This window comes from Carassius gibelio, chromosome A9 (genome assembly GCF_023724105.1).
Source record: "Carassius gibelio isolate Cgi1373 ecotype wild population from Czech Republic chromosome A9, carGib1.2-hapl.c, whole genome shotgun sequence".
Taxonomy (NCBI): Eukaryota; Metazoa; Chordata; class Actinopteri; order Cypriniformes; family Cyprinidae; genus Carassius; species Carassius gibelio.
In genome coordinates this window covers 12327938-12352706 of record NC_068379.1, presented here as the reverse complement: position 1 = coordinate 12352706, position 24769 = coordinate 12327938, and the positions used below count along the sequence as shown (strand labels likewise).

The following is a 24769-nucleotide window of genomic DNA, read 5'->3' as shown; positions in this document are numbered from 1 at the left end:
CACTTTTCAGACTAACATGTTTGTTTCAAACTAACAAATGCCAGAATCTGACGTGGGTTTTCTTTGTGTCTGAGATGTGTCACTAACCTCTCTGTGCTTCCTCTCACCTCTGTCCTCTGCTTCGCTCTTGGTTTAAGTGGTTACTTAGGTTTAAGGTAAGGGTCTTTACAGCTGTTGTATGATCAGGTGATATGAATGGAGAAGGAATAAGGTTTGATTCCTTAGTTCATATGATCTAAATATGGACTGAGAATACTGATATTATGTACTTGATTCATTCAAGCTTGTCAGTTTATACAAAAAAACTATTTGGAGACTCCACTATTTGAAATTTCTTATAGACAACTTAATGAGGATTTGAGATGGAGAAAATCATATTTTAGTTTGATTTTGCAAATTAGAATTTGAACAACGATTTGGCAATCATCCCTGTTTCTTCTTTCATCGTTTCTATATCACATTTGCATTTTTATTGTTGCATGTTGCTCAGGAGTAGGTGTGTGTGTGTGTGTGTGAGATTATTCTGTTTGTCTGGTCTTTTCTTGGTTTTCTTTAAAAAACAAAGTTAAATCAAATTAGATACTGTTTTTCCTCTTCTTTGGACAGCTGTCTGTTATAAACGAACACCTCATTTGAGATGTTTTTGTTCTTGACTATTTTGATTTTGTTGTTATTGTCATAGGTCAACACCCAGAACATGAAGATGGGCAGCCTTCTTCGCACCACACCTCCTACACAGAAACCACCCAGCCCCCCAATGCCAGGCAAAGGCACCATAGGGTATGGATATGAGCTTTGTAGCTCGAGGGGTCACAAATGAGAGAAGCAGTACAAAATGTTTTGATTTAAATGCATTCTGCAAATTTTTTTTAAGATATATGAAATTAATTACAAATTCTAAAGTGCAGTACCAGTCAAATGTGACACGCCTACTAATTCGTCATTATTCCATTATGTGGATCATTAAGTGTGTCAAACATTTGACTGGTACTTTGACGCTTTGAACTTATTTTAAAAAGCATTTTTTATGATAATGTTTCTAAAGAAGGTTTGAATACAATAGCGGGCGAAGAGGAAAAATTATGCAAACTTATACGTATTCATCCACATTTATACGATAGTTCATTAGCAACAGAATACACTCCTCTTCAGTTGCCATTGTGATCTGAATGTCACGCGACCCGACTCTACTAATATCACCCGACTCTACTACCCCCTGTTGCGTGAGCGGTGTATTGCATACACGCATCGGCCGTGATGCTTGCATCCACTGTTTAGACTATGAAAGGAAGCGCGTCGCTCGCTCGCTCGCATTGCTTGCTCGCATTGCTTGCTCGCATTGCTTGCACGCGTTTCTCGCGTTGACTATGTAACGGTCCTCAGTCCTCTGAGAATTCAGCCTCAGCCCCACAGATGACATTATCTGTTACATCCCTTGTTTCCCTTCATGCCATTGAAGAGGCTGATTTTCATTTGGGTCAGAAAAGAGGTGATAAATATGCATAAAAAATTTAGAAGAGGGTGTGTCCAGCCCTGTTTTCTCAGTGTTGGCTGTGCAGATTGGCTCTCTTTTGGTTTCCCGTGTTGCCCCATGATGGCTGGTCATTGCAGGCCAGATTGCATGTTGACTATTGGACAGGTCAGCAACGCAGCTAAAGCTCATTCCCTCATAAAATGCATATGCAAGTCAAGGGAAGTTGTAAGTCCATACATATCTATTAAAACTGTTGGGTGTATCTAACAAACCTGTCAAGAAAGGGTCATTTTTTTTGTCTTTTTGTCTGGACCATTAAGATTTTGTTTTTTACATTTATTTTCATTACAATTAAGCAGCTTTCTATGTGAATTCTGATTATTATACGTGGAAAAGAGTAGTATTTTTTTGTGCTTTAATGCTGAATTAAAAAAAAAAGTACAGTAATTAGTTTACTATAATACGGTAAAAATGTCACTGGCAAAATAGCATGATTTTATTTCAGCAAAATGTATTAATGTGAGCTGGATTTTTTGGGTGAGAGATTTATTTTGTGGCTGTGTTTAAGAGACACCAGTTAAGAAAGAAAATCAAGGTTTAGTACTTTTAGGGATGCACCGATTTGATACTCATTATCAGTATTGTCTCTGGTCCATCACATATCAGATTGGAAAGACATTTATTTTCGATAAAAATTAAGGAAACATTTTTTAATATATATTTTACTAGCAGAGGAGAGGAGGGTGACCACATGTCTCTGTTTTCCTGGGACAATCTCAGTTTTTGGTCCCCAGAAATGTCCCCTTTTACAGCACGTTCAGAGCAACCCGCAGAGCGCTATTATCATCAATTATCAAAAGAGATGCGGTTATTGGTTTCAAGAAAGTTACATGCATGCCAGTGAGTTACACTATCCAGGGAGATGTCTTGATATTGTTGCTGTAGTCCAGGAAAGCATGGTCGCAAATGTCTGGCGTAAACCCTGTATGATAGAGGATGTGTACAGGTGTTGATCAGTTTAAATCCTGTATGATGAATGATGTATGTTTAATGATGAGAATATTTACAGGTGGTGATATTGTCCTTCATAAGATGGAAGTGTTTCCAACAAATAGTACATTATAATTCAAGACTTGGATTGTGGGTGGGGGTGGTGGCTGAATTCTTTATCCCGGTCTGGTTGTCTGTTATCCTCCATTTAGCATTCAAACTGCGTGTCACATTTTATCACCTGCTCTTTCCTGACCTCAAATCCAAAGTGCTTTATTTTTTTTGTTATTTGTGTTGTTTAAAGTATGTATGGAATTGCATCCTTTCAAAGAAAATTGAGATCATTCTGTTGAGGAATTATAACTGTTTTGTTTTGGAATGCTGAACTCCTGATTGTTTATTTGGAGAATATCAAGTTTCCCCAAGGTTGTTAAACTGCTGTCCCTCCCAACAGGAGGCACTCCCCCTACAGAACGCTTGAGCCAGTCCGGCCTCCGGTGGTACCTAACGACTATGTCCCAAGCCCCACACGCAATATGGCTCCCGTTCTGCAGCAAAGTCCTGTGCGCACAGCATCTGTTAATCAGAGGAACCGCACTTACAGGTACCATTACCCACATCCTCTCCTTTCTGTCAGAGCATGCCTCTCTCACGCTACAGTTAGGGACTTTAGTGAGTTTATGTACATGTATTTATTACTAGCTGACATTGATTAGCACGTTTTGCTGTAAAGCTCTTTCACACAGACATCGCTTTCCCCCAGCACTTCTAAAACAAGCATCGGTGATTATCTGCACAATTGCATAATCTGAAACCTTGGCAACCGAGTGACGTTCGCGTGCTCACAAACGTCATGGAGGATAAAGACGCCTGAAGATGCTCTCACATGACTGCAGAGCATCTCTTTCTGTGAAATGGTCTCCCATCTCAAACTTTCCTTTCTTGTTTTATTTGTCCTGAGGATTTTAAAAAGCAATTCAGCTCCAATGCAGAACAAGCACAAGACTCTTGCAGATAGTTCTCTCAGCCTTTCCTTTGAAGCGCAGACCTGCTGTGTCTGTAATTATGTAACGGCTCTCAGTTGTTCTCCTTTGATCTCTGTGCCATTTGCAGGGATGCTTGTAACATCTTCATTTACGCATTGGCTGACACTTATCTAAAGCGATTTTATAATGCGTGTTTCCTGGGAATCGAACCCTGACCTTGTTGGTTTTAGCATCCCATGTTTTTACTTGTTGAGCAGGAACACTCTTCAATGCACTTAAAACCTTTTCTTAGAAAACACTTCTCACCATTTTTAATGTTTTCACCCTGAGCTGGGAATGGATGCTGAAGTCCTCCCACATGCTCTTTACGGCCACCTCTTGTCACTCAGTGCAGAATCTGAAAAAGAGCATTTGGTGCTGTTTCCCCCAACCCTTTCCCATCTGTCTGCCAGATGGACATGTTATTGAACATCTTGGACGAAAATAACAATGATTGTGCCCTCCTGACGTTCAGAAGGGCTGATGATCTGAATATATTCAAATTCTTATTTGAGAACACGTTAATATCATCACAGCCTTTATAAATGGAGTTCAGCTTTGATCGTGCATTTGGAGGCTACAGAAAGTTGAAGTTGCTGAACCTTGGCACTTTGGAGTTGTAGCACTTCAAGGATGGAGGTTTTGAGTCTCATTTCCCCTCATAATTGGGGCTAAATCACAAAAACTGCAAAGAAAAGCCTTGGTCTTGACTCATCCCAAAAATGAATAGAAAAAAAATATAGATTTTGCCTACAGGAATTTATGATTTAATTAGAACGATGGACTCGTGAAAAGATGGTTGGTTATGCTGTCTGATATGACAGTTTTGAACATTAATTCTCAAATGTCTTAATTATGAACATATTTCAAACTTTTTTACCTCTCATTAAAAAGAGTTGCTTTACTTCAGTTGCTTCAGCTCTATTTTCGCCTGGCATTGCTCTCCATTTCTCTTTTCATCTCAAAGTATCTTACTCAAAGACCTTCATCTCAGTACTGATTGATTTTGTGCATTTCTTCTTGCTCTTTTCTCTTCATCTCAAGCACATAATCCCATGCATGTACTCTACATTTGCGTATTCAGTGTGAATGCATACTGAGTGTACTTTCTTCCCACAATGCTGCTGTGTCTTCTTGTCATGTGTGAGCTGCTCATCTTTGTATCTGTGTATGTGTCGGAGTTTGTATGACAGTAACATGATGGTATTTGAGAGCACTTGTATTGGAGAGAGTGTGATTCATCTGTTTTGTTATCTCTGTGTGTGAGTCTTTGGATGTCAGTGTGTATAACCTGAGGCATATGTTCCTGAGGTGTGTAATCTGTAGTGTGTTTTCAGCAGTGGGAGCAGTGGCAGCAGTCATCCCAGCAGTCACAGCAGCAGTCGTGAAAACAGCGGCAGCGGCAGTGTGGGTGTTCCCATCGCTGTGCCCACACCCTCTCCACCCAGCGCCTTCCCAGGTGACATCTTTATCACAGAAAGCACACTTAACGTATATACTGCTTGCAATCATCTGTTTTTTGATCATTTATAATAAGAGCTTGTTTAAGAAGTGTGGTATTAACTGTTAATAATAGCAGGCTTCATATCTGGATTCAAATGCTTTAACATTAATAGGAAAGTTTATTCAAAAGAGCTAATTTGGTAATTTCATGTTTCTCCAAATTTGTATGTATTTTTCTGTTTTTGTGAAAAGCTAAAAGAGTTGTTATATTTCCAGAGAAAAACTGTTAGAACTAATGAAAATTGTATGCAGTTGTCCTTCTATGCTGTCAACTGCTACTGTTTCACATGCATCACAGTGTAGTAGTTTTTAGTAAAATTTTCAGTGAGTAGCTGCTTGAAATATTGGTCTATTCCTCACAAAACTGTCGTATAGCTTCAGAAACATTTTTATTCAACACTGGTTGGTAAAGTGCATTTGGTAGGTACTTTTATACAAAGGGACTTACTACATTGGAAGTACACATTTCCCATGTATTACCTGGGATTCGAACTATGTACTTTGATGACAAGAAGTCAAGGAAATGATTACATTTTGGATGTACTCAGAATGGGTGAAACTCAGCAGCCACAGTTTTTGCTGTCAAATGATTAAAAAAAGGAATTTTTTTTATGAGATTTGCATATACATCCGGGGTGTCCAGTCCTTCTTCTTAAAGGCCACTGTCCTTCAGAGCTTAGCTCCAACACTAGACGCGTGCCAGAGCCAGTCCCTTCCTGGGCTTGATTGTGCCTCGCCTGGGCTTCCTCAAGGCCAACGGCTGGTTTTTTTTGGCCCGATGTAAACCTTGGGCCAAAGTGGTCTAGAGGAGTGGTTATGAACAAAGGCAGGGTTTCTCTCACTTATAGGAAAACATCGATGCTTTTGAATTTAAATATTTAACAAAGCATGCAAACAAAAGGCTGCTGTTATCGTGTTCGCGCATGTTCCAGTGATTTATTTATTATTAGTTTTCTGATAACGTCTCTTTGTTGGTGAAATAATGTGGGTTGCATGACGTTGTTCCTGAGAGGCGTGTTAAGGGTGGGTTTTATTGAAGCGCAGTGGAGCTTCTGGCTCGACAGTGGAAATGCAGCGCTATTTTGGCCTCGGTGCTACTGGCCCGAGGTTATTAGTCCCATGCGGCTCGTTTTAAGCCCTGGCTCGCACTGGCCTGACAGTGGAAAAGTGGCCACTTATGCCTGGAAGATTCTAATGATCCTGAAGACCTCGATTGACTGGTTCAGGTGTGTTTAATTAGGGCTAGAGCTAAACAATGAAAGGTGGCCCTCCAGGAACAGAATTGGATATCACTGATATACTACTATATACTATTTTTTTGATCATGTAGAGAGTTCTCTGAGACTAAATACTTTTTCCTGGCATGCCCCACATTAGCTCCCTTTAAGCGAAATGCAAAAAGCATTTCTCATTTGGTTTCCTCCATCTTTCCTTTTTTCAACCTCAAGCTGCTACTATCAGCACACCCTCGGCTCCAACTAACTCCACTCAGCCTTCTGTCACTTCCTCTAATTTAACCCCCACACAACCCTTAGCCAACCCCACCTCAATCCCTGAACCTCTTCCATCTCACCCCGACTCCACTGTGAGCTTTCTGACCCCAGATAAAGGCTCTCCTCCCCCTCAGCCACCCCTCGGTTCAGCTGAAGCTAGTGCTACATCCAACACCAACTCTGGGACAGGTGAGTCCGCCACTGTCCGGCCCATCTCCAGCGCATCAGTCACACCTTCTGTCCCTGTTTCATTCACCACCTGCTGACACATCTCGCTGTTCTGTGGTGAAGTTTTGTTCTTTGTGTCCTACTCATTTTGCTTTCTCATGAGTGTCTCAGGCTGTTTTCACACATGGATTCATTGTTTTTTCCTACTCAAACTTGTTCGTTTTGTCATCAATAAAAATGGCACCAGATTTTTTTCATTGGCTTTTGGATTATTGCAGAAAACAAGCTCTGTGTATAACAAAAATTTCTGATTCTTACACGTTTTATTTATCAAGATAATCTTCACAAGATAACAGATTTTATACATTTTGAAGCCTAAATACAATTGGCAGAAGTACAAATGAAGTATACTACGAATGACCAAAATGACTTTAACGCCACCACCATGATGCTTCTGACAATTCTTTCAGTCTTTATTTAAAAATGTATTCCATGAAAGTTTGAGGTAGAAGAGTTTGCAAGAGCACAGTTGTAAATACAATGATACTGTGGACCAGTTGAGTAGATTTATAGTTTACCTGTTAACTGTAATGACGTTAAACACCTTTTTCCAAGACTTCCAAGACCAAAAGCTTTAATTACAAGAGGGTTTTACTGATTCATTTGATATCAAAGAGTAAAACAAGGACAAAGGAACCTGAAATACTTATACGCCAACTAATTTCCAGGTTTTGGCCTACAAAAATACATAATTCCTGTAGCGCACTATTAAAAATTATATACAAGTTGTAATCATCAATAAGATTCCACATTCAAATTTAGGCCAGATTGTTTATAGAGATTGCAGACAATCCTTGATAAACTGTACTCTTAGTCAAGCAGAAAACTGCTTTCAGTTCAACCAAATAAATCCAGGTCTGATGCCAAACGTACTTTGGTCCACACCAAGATGTTCTAGTGTGAAAACCAACTTAGTCCAGATCAATTTAAATGTAATTTTCATGACATTCACACTTGCTTTTGGATCATTGATCCATTTGGTCATTAAAATGTCTGTGCTTAAATAGCATTACATTCATTTCTGAAAACATGCCACCTTAGTGTCCAAAAATTTGACAAGTCTGCAGTCAGTCTCTCATGGCTGTGTTGTTCATCCAGGTGGCCCTCAGTTCTACAGCATGAACAGGTTCGCTGCCATATCGCCGGCCGGCCTCAATCACGGGTCAGACTTCCATGCCCCCCAGCCAGCTGAATGGAGGGCCCTATTACAATCAGAACCAAGGTACTGCTCTCACTATTCAGACTTGAAACCTTTCATGTTCTAGTAATTCATCAAAGCCGAAGTTTAATTATTTCTCTGAGATATAGTACATAATGGATCCCAGTACCTGCATTTTACTTTCTTGTTGTATATGACACGATCACATCTTTGATTACCGCATTCATCTTTATTTCTCTCATCAAATTCATAATGATAATCTAGATTTATCATAGATTGGTGCTTTGATGTAAAAATGAGTTGGTCTGAACTCTATTAGCTGGTGTAGATTCACCCTTCATCTTTTCTGCTCTGAGGTGACCACTTTCTGTTTGTCAGACAGTGTTTACACACTAAACTAACTGCTTACTCTCTTCTGTTTTTCCCTTTCACATTCACTTTGTTCATCTTGGTTCATTGCTCACACACCCCCCCCCCTTCCGCTGTCACTGTGCTTTTGTGGTCTTGTGGACTAGCCTCAGTGGCCCCCCCTCCCCCCTCCGTACTGCAGATCACACCCCAGCTTCCACTGACGGGTTTTGTGGCTCGTGTACAGGAAACCAGTAAGTGGCTTTGAGCTCCTCTGATGAGACCCTCCTTTAAAGACACACTCATACACACACACTCAATGTGGCTTGTCATCACAAAAAATGCTGTTGAAAGCATGAAAATATTTACTGGTTTCAGGTATTTCAGTTGATTAAAATCTACTATTTTATAAATATATATATATATATATATATATATATATATATATATATATATATATATATAAAAATATATATATATATATATATATAAAAATTATATATCAATATTTCGTGGAAAAAAAAGCCTCCAAGTGAATATAATCACATGCTAACATTGTGGCAAATGGATAGTTGTATCAGTGACTATTTTAAGGCAGACTTAAAGTGCCCCATTATGGATTTTTGAAAATTACGTTTCATGAAGTGTGTAATGCCTGCTGTATGTGAATATTAACAGTCTGAGAAGTTGTAAAGCTGAAAGTGCATTAAAAAGTTAATGTCTCTCAAAAGCAAGATTTGAATCTGAATTGCTGAAATTAGTCGTAATTTTGTTTCAAATTCTTATATTTGCATAATGCCCACCTACGCCTTGCGTGGACATCCAGACCAGCGAAATCAGTACTATTATCAGTACTGTTTGTCTGTTTTCGGCTAGCGAACATACCATTATTGTTTGGGTCTTTACTACCAAATGCGAAGCAATCTTTTTCCCTCTGTGACTTTTAGGACAGAGTGGAGCACTAGTATTATTTTAATAGGATGTATGATTGATAAGCCACATCCCAGCGCTGGTGATAAGCGTTCCTTTTTTGACGTGCTGTACGCAGTAGACCAATCACAACAGACTAGGTCATCGGACCAATCAAAGCAGAGTAACATTATGCAAAGGATGGGTGTGGAAACATGAATTTTTTAACAAATCATCTGAGAGTCGTTGAGAAATAAAGTACAATTAAATGCATATTATATGAAAATGAAAGTGTTTTTTTCACCTTGCATACATGTGGGAAAAAAGTATATATATAAACATTTAAAATCGCATAATAGGGGCACTTTAAGGATGTAATTACACAACATTTCCATAGATTTTTAGTCAATTTGTGGTCTGAATGAGTTGACGCTTAATGTCAGAAGTCAAAGCAAGTCTGCAGATTTTAGACGGTTGCATAGACAAATTTCACTGAAAAATTCATACTTTATGATTGGCACAGACACTGCTTTTCTGTCAGAGATTTTTTTAAATGTTTGTGTCCACAGACTGTGTCAGACCGACGGCCATGTGATGCACCTCATTGTTTTTTTAGCATCTTCTGCATATAGCACCGTTTTTAAGATTATGTTGTAAGGTTAAACATGGTTTTCTGAAAAGTCCACTCTGAATGTATGTTAAATTGGCAGCCCTCCTTTTTAAAAAGAATCTTACATATGCAGTAGGGGTATAACAATATATTTTACATATATGAGCTTCCATGTATTATTATTATTAATAAATTAAAAATAAAATGCATTATTTAAAAAAAAAAAAAAAACAATATTTAAAACTTAAATATATTTAATCAGTGCATGGGGAAAAGGACCAAGCCCAATATAATAATCCACTGCTGATATAATACCAAATTTAGTATTTTACTTAACAGTACTTCTTGTTTTCCATGTTTTGAAAGTAATAATTTCTGAAAACATACTTTTTAAACCATTTTGGTATTGAATCACAGAGATCAGTATTGTATACATGACCTGAACTTGACGTGAGTGTATTGTTACACCCCTAACATACTCTTCAGTTTGCGAAACAGTCAAGTTGTGTTAAAGGCAGACTGATTGCATTGTCATTTTCTTATACAGGTGCATTCCTATGTGTGTATGCGTCTGTCTATCTGAGAATATTAGGAGTGAAAAATCCATCACTGTTTCTTTCTCACAGTAAACCATTCAAACATCCATATCATAATTTACCCTGTGCTTTCTGCATGGATCCATGAGCTTGCATGGCCTTCCCATCTAAAGGAGTCCTGGTCTATGTGCCTCCTGTTCATTTCTCTGCTCTCAGTTTCAGATGAACCTCCTGCACTTCCCCCACCTCCCCCTTCAGAAGAGCCGGTGTTTGAGGAGATCCAGAACCCGGTTCCACCTCCAGAAGACTATGAGGAAGAGTCGTCTTCTGTGGTGGAGTACAGTGACCCTTACGCTGAAGAAGACCCACCCTGGGCTCCACAGACTTACCTGGAGAAAGGTACATTGAACATTTTGAAGACGCTTGTTAGATTGTTAAATTGTACAGATTGTTATTGAGGTTGGCTAGTCATGGCATACCAACATAGTTCACACTGATGTACATCAGCGCTCATTGTGAGGTTGGTACCACGATGGTTTGTGAATGGCCTGTTTTTGCAGCTTGAGGTGGATGTTAAATTACACTGACACTACTAGAATTACAAGCACTTTTCAGACAGTAATTGTTTTTCTTGGGGACATAAGGTGTTTTCTACAGTTACAGGAGCTAGTCTGTGATTTTTCTGCTGTCCCAATCCAGAACGTCTCTGAGTTTTCAAGAAGGCGTCAATCCAAAACTTGGCTTTTATATCCTATTTGACCATTGCCAATACCATGTGATAACTGCTGCACTTCCCTGCACACATTAAAAAAAATATATTTATATAATTTTGGAAACTGTTTAAAAGAATGACTGTGCTCCACTAAAGTCAGTGGGAGAAATAAAAATACAAATATACAAATATTTTTAAATGGACCATTTTTATGGTATCCAATACATTTATTATGTACATTTATATAAATCAGTGATTGCACAACTTAATCATTTTACTAGTCCAACAAGTAGTTGGTTCGAATGTTCACCTTGTGTAAATTAAAGTTTGCATCAACTTGATTCTGCTCATTTTTATGACCGAGGTGCAATACAGATTTATTGTTACAGATGTGAAACATACGGTCCAAATAGTGCTTCGTTCAAAGCTGATAGAATCATCAAATTAGCACCAGAATGTAAGCAACTGAGAATGATTGGTGCTCAAATTTCCACACAGGCCTAGTCATTAGTAACTTGGCTGTCGTCTTGTTTTTCCTGCTTTCAGTGGTGGCAATCTATGACTACACGCGAGACAAGGAAGATGAATTGTCTTTCCAGGAGGGGGCCATCATCTATGTCATTAAAAAGAATGATGATGGCTGGTATGAAGGTGTGATGAGTGCCACTGCAGGCCTCTTCCCTGGAAACTATGTGGAGTCCATCATGCACTACACGGAGTGAGAGTGTCTTCTGTCTCTCCCCCAACGCTCAACGCCCACCAGTGCTAATCTTAGACTGTAGAAGAGTGCATGTGTGCATACAAACCATGCTAATGACAGGGCGTGAGTCATGAGGAAGCAATATGAAGCTGAACTTCCAGATGTTGCAGACCAGACTTTTGCACCAAGGACCGAGAAAACACTTAGAGAAATAAAATTATATTAATAAAAGCCAATAATATGTTTACTGTTACCTTAACTGAAGGACAGAGAGTTTGAAGTACAGGATATGAATAAGCTAGATTTAGAGTGGGAACATTTGTTTTCATTTTTCCATATTTCATAACCTTTGCTTATTCCACAGTGTTTTGGAAGGCAGCACGGGGGCTGACTGATGTCTCTGAAATAGATTTATTTTCTGAACGGCCTGAGGTGGGTTCAGGGTGGGTTTTACAGTGAGGTCACATTCAAAAAGGGAATTCACTACAAGCATATTGTATTTTGAGGACAAGGAAAGTATGGAACTGAACAGAAAGATTGAATATAGAGAAGAAGCTTTCTATTTATTACATGCGAGAGTTTTTTCATTTGTGTCTCTGTAAAGTGTTTTGATTGTTTGAGTAATTGTAGGAGTTATTCTGTCCCATCTAATTAAAATCTGTTTCAGCCGGATTGGAAATATTTGCACAAACATGCATAATTGATGGTTTTTGCACAGGGTCAGACTTATTTACACCTTGATTTTACTTTTTACATCATTAAATATGTTTTGTATGTATATGAACTTCTTTTTTTTTCTTTTTTTTTAATGAGAAACACCATCTTCGACCCACATGCATTACTAGACCTCATGAACTTTACATTTTTGATTTACATTTAAATATTGTGTTGTGATGCTAACCAATTGGTAAATATTTGATAAGTATATGTAATGCTTCATAGACTGCATGCTTAATAAAAACAATCCTTATTTTCATTTTTTTCTCCCCCGTTTTGTATTTCATTTATAGGGTTCCCACAATCACGGAAAACCTGAAATATATGGAAATGTTAAAAAGTTATCATAATGACTAACATTTCCTACAGTTGTTCTTACATTTTAATCAGGAAAAAAAAAAACAGACATGCCTGCATTAAACGTCATCCTGGTTGTGGGACATTTTGAGACATTTACACAATAATATAGTTAATTCTGTTCATTCATTTGTTAGTACCAGAAAAAATCATCCAAGTACTGTGTAAGGTCACAAAAAAAGTCAACTAAATAGACAGGTTAAAAAGTGTTATTTTTATAAGTGTTATATTTAATTAGTTCCTCATCACGGTTTTGATAACCTCTTTTACTCCGTTTAAGCCATTGGAAAGTAAGTCCAAACATTGCCGTATTTATCTGGGTGCTCTTTAAGTGTTTATGCTCGATATATTGTGCCATTTTGTAGTATTATTGAAATGTGTATAAGATACTAGTTGACCATCACTGATCTGTTTCACACCAGCTACTAAAAGAGTTTTCCATTTTGCAGGTCCTAAAATTAGCAAGACTTAAGTGTGTCTCCATCTCCATTGTGAAATGTAATTTGAATCTTATTTATTAAAGAACAGATGGAGGCTCTTAAAAACAGGGTAGAGTCAGGTTATCGTATCTCTCGCCCTGTCCTGCAATATTACTTGGCAAAATGTGATGTTTAGAGGTTTAATTTACCCGTATGAAAGCGTATCAATCCAAACACCAGAAAACGGACAACGTTTTAACATTAAAAATAAGTCCAGTTACTCCGTATTCTTGAATGCAAATGTTATGTATACATAACGGAATAAAATAAGTATTTCCATGTGTGAGAGAATTAAACTAATGTGCAAAATCCTTAAATGTAAGTTTTTTTTTTTTCTCCTCACTACTTGTAGGCTACTTTTCATGTAAATGGTCTGAACGCTCTTTAAAAACGGCACTTGCTGCTTTCTTAAAGTGCCCCAGTAGGGATTTTTTGAAAATGACCTTTCATGCAATGTGTAACACAGCTCTAAGTGAATTAAAACATTCTGCAAAGTTTTCAATATGAAAGTACACAGAGTATAAAGTTACTGTCTCTCAAAAGAGTGTTGACTCTGAATCATTGAAACGAGTCTTAAGCCAATGTCGGCATGGAACATTAGCATATTGCCCGGCCACTTTTCGGTCTTCTCGTGTTGGTCTGAATGAAAATGCGAATTACTTTTTTGCCACTAGGTGCCACTTTTGTAGCAGTAAAATATCGGTTTCCGCGGAACGCAGTACATAAAGGAGCACTGTGTACACAAATGCTGCTTTATCAGAATTTTTATTATGAAATGAAAATGAGACCAATCGGACCAATCACCGCAGATTAGCATCATTCAAAGGAGCTGTTTGGAAAAGTGAATCGTTGAGCAAGTAAGGTAAAAAATAAATGCATATTATAACTCGATGAAAGTGTTTTTGACCCTGCATGCATGTTAACCTGTTGTTGAGGCCCCCCAATACCAAAATATGAACCTTTTATTTCCTATAATAGGGGGACTTTAATGTTTTACCTTTCTATGTTAGACATAACGTAGGCTACAGATTCAATTGTGTATATCCCTTATGAAAATTAACCATGGTTTTACTACAAATAAAACCAAAAAACCATGGTTACTATAGTTTAACCATGGTATCTGTAGTAAATCTGTGGTTATACAAATGGTAGTCAACACGCCAAAAAACCATGGGTTACTACAGTTTTACTATAATAAAACCATGGTTATTTTTCGTAAGGGTATGATCAGTTTTATGTTTTTGACTTCTTTCCATTCTGTGTTTAGCGGAGTTTACAGTGAATTGTCATATCAGATGTTGTTGTTATAGTGCAGAGCCCATATTTCTTTCTTTCTTTTCTTTTTTTTTCCAGACTTACGTAACTTGGCAGTGAACAGGGTCCAGATGGCTTGAGACGCACGTGAGCTTGCCGGAGGTTCGCACACTCAGACGCCCACAGGCTGTTGGCTGAGGAGACCGAGAAGGAGAGCACTTCATCTGCCTTGACAAAGCTATGAGATTCTCAACATATTTATATCTTATACATATTTGCTTCACGTATACTTATAGTGTCGTTTTATTTTTAAAGTAATATATACAGTCTTGTTCAAAATAATAGCAGTACAATGTGACTAACCAGAATAATCAAGGTTTTTCGTATATTTTTTATTGCTACGTGGCAAACAAGTTACCAGTAGGTTCAGTAGATTCTCAGAAAACAAATGAGACCCAGCATTCATGATATGCACGCTCTTAAGGCTGTGCAATTGGGCAATTAGTTGAATTAGTTGAAAGGGGTGTGTTCAAAAAAATAGCAGTGTGGCATTCAATCACTGAGGTCATCAATTTTGTGAAGAAACAGGTGTGAATCAGGTGGCCCCTATTTAAGGATGAAGCCAACACTTGTTGAACATGCATTTGAAAGCTGAGGAAAATGGGTCGTTCAAGACATTGTTCAGAAGAACAGCGTACTTTGATTAAAAAGTTGATTAGAGAGGGGAAAACCTATAAAGAGGTGCAAAAAATGATAGGCTGTTCAGCTAAAATGATCTCCAATGCCTTAAAATGGAGAGCAAAACCAGAGAGACGTGGAAGAAAACGGAAGACAACCATCAAAATGGATAGAAGAATAACCAGAATGGCAAAGGCTCAGCCAATGATCACCTCCAGGATGATCAAAGACAGTCTGGAGTTACCTGTAAGTACTGTGACAGTTAGAAGACGTCTGTGTGAAGCTAATCTATTTTCAAGAATCCCCCGCAAAGTCCCTCTGTTAAAAAAAAGGCATGTGCAGAAGAGGTTACAATTTGCCAAAGAACACATCAACTGGCCTAAAGAGAAATGGAGGAACATTTTGTGGACTGATGAGAGTAAAATTGTTCTTTTTGGGTCCAAGGGCCACAGGCAGTTTGTGAGACGACCCCCAAACTCTGAATTCAAGCCACAGTACACAGTGAAGACAGTGAAGCATGGAGGTGCAAGCATCATGATATGGGCATGTTTCTCCTACTATGGTGTTGGGCCTATTTATCGCATACCAGGGATCATGGATCAGTTTGCATATGTTAAAATACTTGAAGAGGTCATGTTGCCCTATGCTGAAGAGGACATGCCCTTGAAATGGTTGTTTCAACAAGACAATGACCCAAAACACACTAGTAAACGGGCAAAGTCTTGGTTCCAAACCAACAAAATTAATGTTATGGAGTGGCCAGCCCAATCTCCAGACCTTAATCCAATTGAGAACTTGTGGGGTGATATCAAAAATGCTGTTTCTGAAGCAAAACCAAGAAATGTGAATGAATTGTGGAATGTTGTTAAAGAATCATGGAGTGGAATAACAGCTGAGAGGTGCCACAAGTTGGTTGACTCCATGCCACACAGATGTCAAGCAGTTTTAAAAAACTGTGGTCATACAACTAAATATTAGTTTAGTGATTCACAGGATTGCTAAATCCCAGAAAAAAAAAAATGTTTGTACAAAATAGTTTTGAGTTTGTACAGTCAAAGGTAGACACTGCTATTTTTTTGAACACACCCCTTTCAACTAATTGCCCAATTGCACAGCCTTAAGAGCGTGCATATCATGAATGCTGGGTCTTGTTTGTTTTCTGACAATCTACTGAACCTACTGGTAACTTGTTTGCCACGTAGCAATAAAAAATATACTAAAAACCTTGATTATTCTGGTTAGTCACATTGTACTGCTATTATTTTGAACAAGACTGTATATATATATACGCCAACTTGTGGCACCTCTCAGCTGTTATTCCACTCCATGATTCTTTAACAACATTCCACAATTCATTCACATTTCTTGGTTTTGCTTCAGAAACAGCATTTTTGATATCACCCCACAAGTTCTCAATTGGATTAAGGTCTGGAGATTGGGCTGGCCACTCCATAACATTAATTTTGTTGGTTTGGAACCAAGACTTTGCCCGTTTACTAGTGTGTTTTGGGTCATTGTCTTGTTGAAACAACCATTTCAAGGGCATGTCCTCTTCAGCATAGGGCAACATGACCTCTTCAAGTATTTTAACATATGCAAACTGATCCATGATCCCTGGTATGCGATAAATAGGCCCAACACCATAGTAGGAGAAACATGCCCATATCATGATGCTTGCACCTCCATGCTTCACTGTCTTCACTGTGTACTGTGGCTTGAATTCAGAGTTTGGGGGTCGTCTCACAAACTGCCTGTGGCCCTTGGACCCAAAAAGAACAATTTTACTCTCATCAGTCCACAAAATGTTCCTCCATTTCTCTTTAGGCCAGTTGAGGTGTTCTTTGGCAAATTGTAACCTCTTCTACACATGCCTTTTTTTTAACAGAGGGACTTTGCGGGGGATTCTTGAAAATAGATTAGCTTCACACAGACGTCTTCTAACTGTCACAGTACTTACAGGTAACTCCAGACTGTCTTTGATCATCCTGGAGGTGATCATTGGCTGAGCCTTTGCCATTCTGGTTATTCTTCTATCCATTTTGATGGTTGTCTTCCGTTTTCTTCCACGTCTCTCTGGTTTTGCTCTCCATTTTAAGGCATTGGAGATCATTTTAGCTGAACAGCCTATCATTTTTTGCACCTCTTTATAGGTTTTCCCCTCTCTAATCAACTTTTTAATCAAAGTACGCTGTTCTTCTGAACAATGTCTTGAACGACCCATTTTCCTCAGCTTTCAAATGCATGTTCAACAAGTGTTGGCTTCATCCTTAAATAGGGGCCACCTGATTCACACCTGTTTCTTCACAAAATTGATGACCTCAGTGATTGAATGCCACACTGCTATTTTTTTGAACACACCCCTTTCAACTAATTCAACTAATTGCCCTATTGCACAGCCTTAAGAGCGTGCATATCATGAATGCTGGGTCTCATTTGTTTTCTGAGAATCTACTGAACCTACTGGTAACTTGTTTGCCACGTAGCAATAAAAAAATATACTAAAAACCTTGATTATTCTGGTTAGTCACATTGTACTGCTATTATTTTGAACAATACTGTATATATATATATATATATACAGCGGCATTATCCACACGTGTCCATGGTGTGAGAACAAGATATCAAATGAGCAGTTCTGTTTAGTCTGAATCATAAAGTGGGCGAGATAAATGTGTTCGATTCAGCGGAATATTGATAATTGTGTTTCCCTATTATAGATTGTTTACAGAGACCGGAATTATGTCCCAAGGATTACATCTCAGTAACTTTTTTTTCTCTCTCGTTTCAAATCAAGATATCCTATAATGTTATCTGAATTTCATTATTTTCATATTTTTTACTAGCATTGTTTGATAAGTGCTTAATTATACCTGTTATACCTATTTTTTTTAATGATTTATTTGGTTCATGCGATCATTTTTATATACTAGACTGTTTAAAGAAATAGTTCACCCAACAATGAATATTTGCAGAAAATGTATGCATATATTTGGAAAAATTAAAAATTACATCACTTGTTCACCATGCAGAAAATATAGCTTTTTAAAAAAAATTTGAATGTACATAATCAGTTTGCAAAAGTTCTGTTGACATTTGAAAGCCACATTGTGAAATAATCATCCAGCATTTCAGAATCTGCAGTATGTCTTCAGTTTTATGAAGGGTTCAATTAAAACTGCGCAGCATTTCATTTACGGTTAGTGGAGAAAAATACATTCATATAGAGACCGCAGTAGTGAGTTATGAAAGAACTTTAGAACTAAAGAAAAAAAGACGGCCTTCAGTCGTCTGCTCTTCTTTAAGTGGGGCTGTATGTCAGGTAAGAAACCATTCACCACTTAATCAAGTTCATAAGATGAGGATCTAAATACTAGATCTGTAATTATAATATGGAATCATGTCCTCAATTCTTTAGTCATACTTTACAAACGCTTCAACAATCATAGTGTTTAAAAGATCACTATTGCACATTCAAACAGTAATGTCTTAAAAATATAAACATTTTATTTGTAACATGCACCACCTTTCAACAATCTCAGAAAAAAAGGTCCAAAAGTTGTCACTGCGGTGGTACCTTTTTAAAATTAATACTCTTCCTTACTCACCTCTGAGGTGCATAGTAGTAAGGTTCATATTAATATATAAAGAGTACACAGTACCTATATGTCAGACTTTTGTACCTCTTTTTTCTCTGTTTTTTTATTATTATTATTATTATTTATTAGAAAATGAAAATTCATACTTTTATTCAGCAAGAACACACTGATCAAAATTCATTGTAAAGACCTTTTTAAAACAAAGAAAAAAATAATATCAATAACAAACTTTTGTAAAGTAGAGTACAATGACAAACAGATTGCTACTTCATTAGTCAAAGTTATGATGGAGTGTTATCTTGTTTCTCTAATTATACAGGGCAGCTTCTATTAGGTTATGACGTCAGTCCTCTGGCTGGCCTGTCATTAAAGGTTTCTGATGATGAAGTCAGCAGGCAGTCCGGCAGTTTCAACCTGCACAGGTCAACCAGCAGAGTTGTCTGACAGGTTATGATATGTGCTTTTCTTTTTAAAGAAAAAAAAAAAAGGTATATTTCTATTTGATCTGCCAACTCCAGTGTGCTCTCAGCAAAAGTTAGTTTCTCATAGTACACTACCGTCCTCTAGTGGCTATACTGTATGAATTCAAGTCAACAAAGCTATAACAGTGGTGATCTACATTTAACCCTCACTTGAGCGAATAATTCACTAAAACGTTATTTACTCGCCCTCGTGCTGTTCTAAATCTGTATGCTGTTTAATTAAACACGAAAAGGAAAAAAAGTGTCTGCCAAGCACCAAAGTACCGTCAATTTAAGTTAAACAGACTAAAGTTTGGGCTTGCAACTTCTGACAAACAATTCCAGTAAGAGTATATTCTATTTTTATTTTGCTTAGCAGGTTTATTCATAAATTTAGCTGACTAAATAGCCTAAATAAAAAAAAATAATAATAAAAAATTTGATTTGAAAGCTACAGCAGAGGTCAAGGAAGTTGACCTCTGTACTGTATGTTATCAAACAAAATATTTTGAAAGAAAATAGATGAAATTACTTTGTCATCGCAGATCACACTGGTACATGATAATACGCATGATATCCTGCTTGATTTCAGAATAAGGGAGACAAGTCTGTGTGAAATATACCAGGAGACCATACATGGATAGTTGCCTTTCAAAACAAGGACGTCTTGCAGTAAGATAAAGCTGCCATGTTTATACCGTCTCCCTTCTGATTGTTGCGGGTCAGACATACACTTCACTAATACATCATAGTAAGATATTTCTCACCTTTTCTTCTCAAGTGTAAGGAATTGTGCTAGAGTCTTGTGCGTGTTGGCAGCATGTTTGTAGCTCCTCTGGGGATCAGTTGTATTGCTAGTTCATCTGTGCTCGGGTCCAGCAGTTAAGAAGTCATTATCCGTACAGGTTCCTGTAGGCTCTTTCTCTCTATTCTATGTCAAGGAGAGTATGACTTCCAGATTACTTTTGATTTAATTAAAATAGACACAGAAAGACAGACAGACCTCCAATTGATATTTCTAATAAAACAGTAACTTAACATGACATTGTTTTTCTTTAAACATGATGGATTTTCAATCAAGAAAATAATATAATCATCTCCTTATTTCTCTGTACATAATGTATTTCTATGGTAAACAAACAAGTTCGGTCTCTTATTAAAATACATGTTTAGTAATTAATTGCTGTGGTATAGCCTTAATCTCTTGAGCAATGTTTAACCCGAGGCAGTTTAATCATAGTTTAATCAGGCATGTAAACTTGTGCAACACTGAACTATATTTGTAGATTTTAAAAGCGTATGCATGTATTATATAGAGTGTACTGTCCAATAATGGACTAACATCGTTATTCACTGTAAATCAGAGTATTCACCATAAGAAGCTTTTAATTGTATGATGATAATGAACCATCAAAAGAACAAGAATTTGGACAACATTCGGTGTGATTTACATTTATATTGTTCAGTTTAAATGTAACAGACACTTACTTCCCCATTTATTTAACTAAAGGTTCCTGACTTTAAGCAGCAGCATTAGCTCTGTACTCCTCCCTATAACGAGAACTCTCATCTATTCCTACATTTCATCATTCAGGCTTTCAAAACTAAGAGTTTTAGAGACGCAAAACCAACAGGTACATGTTTTCTCAACCTACGCAATGACAATGATAGTAGGCACACAGTGAATTTTCAATCTTAGGCAACCATACTGTGGAAGCATGCATGCTTGATTAACGTCAGTACATTGTGGCATTGTCATGACATGAGAGATAGATGTTCCAGATATGTGACACACTTTAATACAGCACTGAGCATAGACAGAGGTCAAAATAAGGAGATCAATATCAATTCCTTATGTGTGTTTCACCCATGCAGAGCTAACGCACATTGATAAAGTCAGGAACTGCAGCTGTATGTACAGATAGATAGCAATGTAACCAACATAAACAGACATCACATCCCATCCCAGACACAGGCAAGCTACACACAGAGAGGTACTCAAGTGGTAACAGACTCATTTTCATCTTTGTCAAACATCTGGACATCTTCAAGAAAAGTAAGGGACCACAGCGACACAACATAACAGATTTATCAATAACAATGGTAGCCATTTTTTTTTCTTGACATTTTAGTGGAGGTTTCTAAATCATTTAAATTAAATGTGGAAAATTTGGTAGAATACGTCATTTAAAATGTATGCTACACAAGTGCTATTCCCTCATTGGGATTTGCACATCTAATGACAAGCAAGGGCGGCACTGTTACCAGGCCCTTATTGTTTTTCTGAGAGTGGATCAACCAAATCACTCAGACGAAATGCGCGCACGCACACTCGCAAGCATCAGTTCAACAACCCTGATTTTCTATTCACGCTTAACGTTTACAGTCAAGGGTTTCAAAACTAAATTTCAAAATAAGAATATATATCAGGTATTAAATAATTTCATATAAAAAGTACAAGTTCCCTCCCACCCCAGAGTTCCACATATATCTTTATATACATTATCCCCTTTCCTCACAGCAGTGTCCATGCAGTACCTATAATAACAACGTCAGTCTGTTTTTCGGAGTATTTTTGTATATCTGCTACACTTAATAGCAAAGCGGCACAAACACGCAGAGAAGCTTATGTATAGATGGTTTGGCTTTTTCATATTGTGGTTATAATCAGGGGTTAATATGAGTATTATTTTAACGCAGACGTTTCGGCTGTTGAAGATAAATGGAGTGGAAAAGGAGAATAGGATATCCATACTCTGCACGTGTCCCAACTACCAATCGCTTGTCAGTTTAGTGTTTTGGTCCCGTTTGGGTGGAGCCGGCGGAGGACCCCGCCGTAATGTTGCATAGCCTGAGATGTTGGCACTCATATATCCGCCCTTTTTCTGCTGACCCAGCAGCAGCTCTGGAGGAGGGGGCGGAAGGGCCATATCGTCCATGGTGGTTACTGGTTCCAGCTTGGCCGAGATTCTTGAGGATGTGAGGGAGCTATGTCGAGTCATGGACTTCCTTTTGAGAGTTCTGTTGAGGTCTTCCAAGAAGTTGGGCTGGATAGACAGGTTGGCCTTGGGGGAAGTTGGTGGGATCTGAGAGTTAAAAGAGGACAGAGGCATCTGTTGAGGAGGTGGAGAAAGGGCTAGTGGCTCAGGTGGGCCACTGCTGCGGCGATGCATAGTCGGATGGGGCACTTTCTTCAAGGAGCTCTGCTTCCGTGAGGATGTGGAGCTGGATGAGTGTTGGGGTTGAGGGTTCACCACAGCCACTTTAGGAGCCCCGGTGTGTAGTTCTGATGGAAGAGGTGGAGGAGGCAGGAGTTCTGAGTCTGGTGGTGGAGGGGGAAAGTCACATTCGGGAGGAGGAGAGGGGAAGTCTGAGCTGGATTGGTGATATTGACCTTGCTTCCCCTGGAGAGCCAGAGGCAGATTAGCCAAGTTGATTTTTCCTGGTTTTGGCAGTGCACGTGGTCCTGCAGAAGAGTCCTTGGAAGGGGATCCTGTTGTAGAGGATGGAGTTGAGAAGGAACTGGGTGGGGCTTGACTGGTTTGTGCAAACATGCTGACCAGATCCTCCACTTTCTTGGACTCCTGGTACTCAACAGAAGAGGTGGACTTCACGCTGGAGTTGCGCTGTGGGGTTGGAGGAGGCTTCTTCCCTCCTGAACCAGTAGAAGAATTTGACGATGTTGATGGGGACTTTTTGATTGGTGATCCCATCTTGCCAGAGGACTGTTGGGCAGGAGGGGGACTTGGAGCAGGAGGAGGAGGGAATTCAAGGGTACTCTCTGGTGGAGGTGGAGGAAATTCAGGAGACTCTGGTTGAACCTGCCCTCCTGGCTGCCATTTTGGTTTGGTTTTTACCACAGGAAGAGATATGGGACCTTTGAATCCATCAGGGGTGTCAGGAAACTGGTTGACAATCTGCTTTACAAGCGATTGGGTAGGAGAGATGGGGGCAGATACAGATGGAGATTTGGAAGAAAGGCTATATTGTTTGGGAAGGGTTGGTGGAGGTTGGTTGGGGCTATGACCACTGGAGAGGCTTTGCTGTTTCTTTACGGTGGCCGGAGGGGTTGGAGACAAAGAAGGCTGCACAGGGGAAACGGGGGAAAGGCCGTGGGCAAGTTTTGGAGCTGTTTGAGGCAGAAACCCACCAGTGAATGTTTTAGGTGGGGCAGGTGGACCTGACTGAAGAGGCGGGGGAGAAAAACACACTGGAGGAGGTGGTGGAGGCTCTTCATCTTGTTGGACAGGTGCAAAGTCATAGGTCATATTAGGGAACTTCTGAGCTAAAAACTGCTGGAGCCCATTGGGGCTGAGGGGAGGTGGGTATTTTAACTGTTCTGGGGGTGGTGGTGGAGGCAAGTAGCCATTACTGTGTAGGTGAGGTGGGGGTGGCAGCTGGTCTTCATCTGGAAGTGGATGGGGAGCGTATTGGGGGCTGAGGGGAGCATGCTTCAACACCGCCATGGCTGACCCTGGCACTGGCATTTCTGGAGGAGGTGGTGGAAGTGAGGGCGGAGGGGGACTGTTTGCAGTATCTGCCATATTATTCATTACAGGTTTGAGACACTGTGGGGATGGTGTAGGGGGCATAGTTTGCTGTTGTGCTGCCAATAAGGGGGTCTGTTTGTAATGATTTGGAGCCTGGGAGATGTTTTGCAACCTAGCGAGGGTGCTGTATTTCGTGTAAGTAACTGGGGTGGAGTGATGTGTGGGGTTGGGGAGAGGGGGAGGTGGCGGAGGCGGCGGCGGTGGAGATGGTGGCAAGGTGGGGGACACTGGGGACACACCACTGTAGCTGCTACGAGACTGGAGAGGCTGGGGCAGTTGGGGAAGTTGTAGAGGGTAAGAGGCTCTAGTAGGCTGTGCTGGTGGGCCATCCATTCTCATCTGTGGACATGACAAAAATTCAATTAGAACAGGAGTATGAATGAGATTTTACATTGTTTTTTTGTTTTTGAAGGATATATATTAGTGATGTGCAACGATATTCAGCAGACAGTGCAATTAAAAGAGTCCAATAACATGAAATGTTATGAATTCTTAAGGGAGGAGCTAAGAAGAACTGTTAGTATTTATTAAGATCTGCTCTTCCAAACTCAGAAACTTTTGTTCTCATAACACAGAATCATTGAGATGTAGAACTCAAACTGAAAATCACCAATTATGACAACAGCAATTCAGTGTGTGCATAACAAAATTGTAGTTATCATGTATTTTTGTCATGCTTACCCTCTCAGACAAAATCTCTCATTGATAACACACACCAAACCAAAACACAACAAACACCATTTAACAGGTTATTCAAAATACAATACCAGTGCACTGCCTGTTAAAAGACACAAACTATGGCAGCTGGAGTCTCACAGCAGTCCCCAGTACCCACAACACACATCATCTCAGTGGTAAGTTGCTTTAGAGGTTCACATGTGAGGATTATATCAAATATAAATGGCTTGAGTGTGAGGTTTTATCACACTCCTAACCTCAATCCCCACCAGTGTATAGCCTTTCCAGACTTGACATTCTCATCCTGGGTAG

The 24769-nt window shown here is 39.0% G+C and overlaps 1 protein-coding gene and 1 pseudogene across 4 annotated transcripts in view; one reads left to right on the top strand and one right to left on the bottom strand.

Annotated features, from left to right (window-relative positions):
- The window catches only part of LOC128019641 (abl interactor 2-like), a 45140-nt pseudogene extending 32477 nt beyond the window's left edge, over positions 1 to 12663 (top strand).
- Positions 12664 to 20670: 8007 nt separating this feature from the next.
- The window catches only part of LOC128019640 (ras-associated and pleckstrin homology domains-containing protein 1), a 58855-nt gene continuing 54756 nt past the window's right edge, over positions 20671 to 24769 (bottom strand). For 2 of the 4 annotated variants that reach the window (XM_052605729.1, XM_052605731.1), the window contains one exon: positions 20671 to 24118. In XM_052605729.1, coding sequence (XP_052461689.1) covers positions 22001 to 24118 — 2118 coding nt within the window. In that variant the 3' untranslated portion in view covers positions 20671 to 22000. Of the gene's footprint in view, positions 24762 to 24769 lie in introns of all 4 variants that reach the window. The other 2 variants (XM_052605733.1, XM_052605732.1) reach the window with 2 other exon arrangements.